Here is a 5,000-nt window from a genome sequence, read left to right as displayed (position 1 = left end):
TGCTCTCTATGCAGGACTAATGGATGTGAGCTCTTGCCTTCAAAAGGACATACTGGTCCCAGGAAACCATCCATTCCTGCCACTTTAACCTGAACAAGAGACACAACGCTGCCAGTTCCCCAAAACACACAGGTATGTCAGAAATGAACTGCAAACGTGATAAAATACACATTAGGTACCTGCACACACAATGAAGGATGGCGTTCCACTTGTAAAAACTCTCCTTTTAACTGCTGCAACAGATGAAAGAAAAATAAGTGTAAGAGAAGTATACTTCAGAAGCACACTTGAGTTTACTTATACTGTCATGTCAAGCCTCATGATTACTATAGCTTATACAGTTCTCGTTCTTGTGATTTGAATGACCCCCTAACTCGAATTATTAAACTTCCCCGTGTGACTTGTCCTGCACCATATTTGACATCTCAAGCAGATGTTCGCACCCAGTGTCTGTGCTGAGTCTCCTTCCAGCTGTCGTCCAGCCGGGTGTGGACCTGAGATCTGCTGTTGACCGCATGGCAGCGGCTGTCCAGTCCTGAGCCCTTCCTACACAACCACAGCTGAGCCTCCAGCCTGCAGGGGGCGCTGAGGCTCCAGACCAGAGCCTTGAGATGCGTTCCAGTCTCTGCCAAAGACACGGACACGCTGGCACCTGAGACAGCTGAGAACGAAACCAGAGCGAAACACTCATGATGTTACAGTGCTTGCACTGCCACTGACTGCATTGTTATCTCCTGAGCTGACGCTCTATGGACAGCATCTGTCGCATGCAAGATTACAGAAGAATATCATTTCCATGATTTCCTCCAAAACAAACAAAACCGTCTCATTTTCTGATTTTAAATGTGCTTACAGTGGAAATCTGTAGAGCTTGTGAGATGGAGGTTGAAACTTGTGTCTTTCCTTCTCTTCAGTTCAACATGAAAAAAGTCTGAATTTTCCTACTACTGTAGTACTAGTAGTACTTTCCTACTAGAAAGCCATTTCCAGCCTGTAAACTCTGACTATACCAAGGTGCGGCTGAATATATTTGAATGCCATACCCGTTTCATTCAAAAATGGACAATACTCGGTTCGAGGAAAGTTTCCCCAAATCTATGCAAAAGTAGAAAGAGAATAAGCATCAGTTAAAGAGCAAGAAAAACTGCAACAATAATAATAATACTAGCTTCCCACATAACTAATATTTACTTTCTCGGTAGACAGTTTTTACATAGTTTCCGCATGTTCAAATATAAACATCGCTCTATTAGCTTTCCATCTTTAGTCAGTGTTACTTATATAAAAAAATCTATTCTGTATGTTTGTATGCATGACTTTAATGATGCTTTTCTATTTATTTGTTTACTAATTCAATAATTCAACTTTTCCTTAACCCCATCCTGTTCTAGCTTGTGCTATTCTAAGCCATGCCTGAAACTTTGTCAAACAAGCACTTGTTGTGTTTTATTGCCTCTTTATGATCTATCGCTTGGAAGTCGCTTTGGATAAAAGTGTCTGCTAAATGAATAAATGTAAATAAACATTACCTCAAAGCACAGACAGGGGGCGACAGAGCTGGGTAAAAGCTCAAACTCATGGCTGGCATTATTCTTGACATTAAGGAAGAGACAGAGAAAGAAGTTAAAATTTAAATGAACCAATTAAGTGCAAATGTATTATAGAGCAGCGTGACATACCCATTCCACCGTAAGACAGCGTCCCTTCCGGCCCAGCTTCTGGCATGCAGAAAACTCCTGGAAACGCTCTTCATCTGCACTGGCCACATACAGTTTTATTGCTCCTGTCGCATGGTCAGTTTTCTTGTGCAGCTTGGGTGGGACTGGAAAACAAAGCCAATGAGAGGAGGTCACAGGGGTCCACTGATGACTGATGAGTCCAACGGATCTATGAAAAAACCTCTTTGACTAAATCAGATAAGCATTTACAGTGTCCTCCACTAATATTGGCACCCTTGGTAAATATGAGCAAAACAGACTGTAAAAACACACACACACCCCGATCAGACCATAGGTGGTGCTTTAAATACTACTTTTACTTTTTTCTAGTTAGTCTTGTTAACCCCAGTGTATATAAGCCCTTGTGTTTTCTTGTGCTCTTGTTCAGGTCTTGTCCATGTATGGATGTCTTGTTGGTGTGCTCAGTTTTGTTCCTTGCATTTCTTGGATTCCTGGTTCCTCCCTAGTTACTGAGTCCAGCTTTGTGATAAAGTATGGTGGAGGCGCTGGACATCTTGTTGGGATACATGGTCCATCAAGTGCCAACAGATATTAAATCAGCATCTAAATTACCCTGTCATGAAGTTAAAACTGGGCCGTGGACCTTCCAGCAGGCAATTAAGCTCACAGTTATAATAATTTTGGACAGTAAGACCTTTCTGCTGACTCAAAATCACTAGAAGAAAGATGTCCAGGGTTCCTGATCACCTGATCATTATAACATGCCATAATCATGAGGATGAGATGCTCACCCCGCCCCCCACACTTTCTTATTCCCTTTCTGAAAAATATTCAAATATTTACACATTAAGAAATTAGCAGAAAATAAAAGCAGTTGGAAGTGAGAGACCTTTTTTTTTTTTTTTGCTGAGTCTATATATATTCTTTTAATTACAAATACAACTTTTTAATAAAAAGTTAGATTTTTGAATGAAAGATACATTTTTCTATGGCTCGTTTAGCTCATATTTGCCGAGGGTATCAACTGTGGAGGGCACTGTATGATCTGTAAATACATCATATGTAAATTATGCAATTACCGATTTAAAGGAATTTCTCGAGCCACCCAAATTATCTTTTGGTGCTATTGCACACTTAGCCAATTGTCAACTCGCATAAGTACTTTTTTTTTTTTTAAAGTCATGTTTTCTTGGGATATATTCATGATATGCTGCCAGGGTGTGACGCTGAAGAATCTAACTTTTATTGTTGCTGAAATATTTGAAAAACCCCACTACATGTACTGTATATAATACTTCATACTCATAAGAAATAAACAATATGTACTTTTATGACACTACGTCAGTGACCTGTGACTTTCCCCTGACCTGCCCGATATGACTGAATTTTCTCGTTTGGGTAAACTTTTCCATAATGGATAGTGTTTGGTTTCAGGGTAGCTACAGTTGCTGCTTTTTACACAAAGTTTGTTGGCATTCACTGAAGCAGTATGAACTAGTCTTTACAGTGCGTTCAAACTACACGCTTCATCAGGATGCATGATGCCTTGGGAATCGAACCCGTGATCTGCAACTTTATTATTGTCACTCTACCAGTCACATAAACTAGACAGTTAAACTGGACACCTGTTAACTTACCCTTACAGAAGATGGCATCTAAACCCTTGGAACACACTGAAAGAGAAAAATGCATTGGTGCCATCCATCAACGAATGTTCAGCAGTCATTTATGTGTCTCAAATACTTAGTGAAAGAGGCGTGCATGTTTTATGGCATATTTACCTTCCTCTATTGAAGGAAGATCGACAAGTTTAGTTTGTGCATGAGTGCATGAGTTAGTGCATGAAGAATGGACTACGACAGAACTGCCGAGCTCTGCCTCCGGTATATCCACCACTAAAGACATCCACACCTACAACACATACACCTGAAACAATCAGCTCATCCAGTGCAACTACAAAAGGTTTAAATATAATGGTAGCTTGACAAAGCCTTGCCCAAAATTTGAAAAACGTCTGAAGCTGAGGCTGTAAGTCTAGTCTTGAGAGAACTTGCAGTTTGAAGGTATGCAAACATTATCTTATCTGAATACTTGAGCAGATCTAAGAGAGATATGAAAGAGATTTGAAAGTTGAAATGTGGTTGCTAGAGTGTTGCTAAGGTGTTCTGCTTGGTAGACCATTGGTATGTGATGACAGACAGATAGATAGATAGACCATCTGTTGACCTGCAGTGTAGCTTTGTCATCAAACGCTGAAGAACGGACTGTGAACCGGAGCATGCTGAAGTGGCTCTGTGAAGAGTACGTGTAACACACACGAACAGCGGCGGCAGCAGACGTCATGTTGTCGAGGTCTCCTTGATGAGCGCCTCCATGCATTACCTCTGCCTCTTCACCACTGCCATCACCCGTCACAGGTTGATCTGCATCTAACACAGCATCAACACACCTCAAGAAATAGTCCTGCTGGTCAGAGAAACCAAACCAACTACGATGACGCACCTCTGACTGTGACGTTCACCAGGACTTTCAAGCACAAGCTCCAGGTCTGCTGCTTTTGGCACTGCACGATGTAGGCGTCTAGACTGCTCACATAGACATGCTCGTCATCCTGAATGCACGTGTGGCCACCTAAGACAAGACAGTTAGACAAATGAAGGCAGTGAAGTGCACAGTTCTGCCGGTAATGGTGAAACATCCGTCATATACTCATTCACACATCCATCTAGGTTTTCTTACCTGAATTTACTTCGCAGTAAATTATACCCTACAGAGACAAAACAATGAACAAAAATTCAGTCACATTAACACACTAACAGAAATCACTTACATAAATAATATTTATAACACACACAGACATATATATATCACATGACAAAAATATTTCATGACAACATCTTTTTTTTTTTTTGCTTAGAGAGAATAACACCTATATTTTAGGATAATTAAGACTTAATGGATTCTAATTTAGCATTTTAATTTTAATGATGGTTACATCTACTCAGGGATAAAATCTAAAATAATTACATTTGTATTACTGTCATTTAAGCAAAACAACACTGTATTACAGTTATATATGAGTGCAAATGTAGTGGTATTTAAGTGGTGATATGCATAGATTGTTGTAGATAATTGTTGTCGCATGTCTCTGCTGGCTTTGCAAGAGAACACACTGAGCGCATGTGTGCAGTTCTTCGGCACGCGAGAAGGGTCTGGCTGCAGACTTGCACTCTCAGACACTTGCACTCTCAGACTTGCACTCTCAGACTTGCACTCTTAGACACTTGCACTCTCAGACTTGCACTCTCAGACTTGCACTCT

The 5,000-nt window shown here is 40.6% G+C and overlaps 1 protein-coding gene across 1 annotated transcript in view; it reads right to left on the bottom strand.

Annotated features, from left to right (window-relative positions):
• Positions 1-5,000, bottom strand: part of LOC107728803 (interleukin-17 receptor C-like) — a 7,855-nt gene that overhangs the window by 1,706 nt on the left and 1,149 nt on the right. Inside the window, exons 2-12 of the mRNA XM_016539076.1 lie at positions 4,419-4,446; positions 4,182-4,310; positions 3,906-4,108; positions 3,461-3,590; positions 3,317-3,352; positions 1,680-1,822; positions 1,530-1,592; positions 1,044-1,095; positions 444-661; positions 180-233; positions 38-89 (exon numbers count right to left, since the gene is read on the bottom strand). Coding sequence (XP_016394562.1) covers positions 38-89; positions 180-233; positions 444-661; positions 1,044-1,095; positions 1,530-1,592; positions 1,680-1,822; positions 3,317-3,352; positions 3,461-3,590; positions 3,906-4,108; positions 4,182-4,310; positions 4,419-4,446 — 1,108 coding nt within the window. The remainder of the gene's footprint in view (positions 1-37; positions 90-179; positions 234-443; positions 662-1,043; positions 1,096-1,529; positions 1,593-1,679; positions 1,823-3,316; positions 3,353-3,460; positions 3,591-3,905; positions 4,109-4,181; positions 4,311-4,418; positions 4,447-5,000) is intronic.

This window comes from Sinocyclocheilus rhinocerous, unplaced genomic scaffold (genome assembly GCF_001515625.1).
Source record: "Sinocyclocheilus rhinocerous isolate Xijiao unplaced genomic scaffold, SAMN03320098_v1.1 scaffold2412, whole genome shotgun sequence".
Taxonomy (NCBI): domain Eukaryota; kingdom Metazoa; phylum Chordata; class Actinopteri; order Cypriniformes; family Cyprinidae; genus Sinocyclocheilus; species Sinocyclocheilus rhinocerous.
The sequence above is the reverse complement of the archived record's forward strand: the minus strand, read 5'-3'. Positions and strand labels throughout refer to the sequence as shown.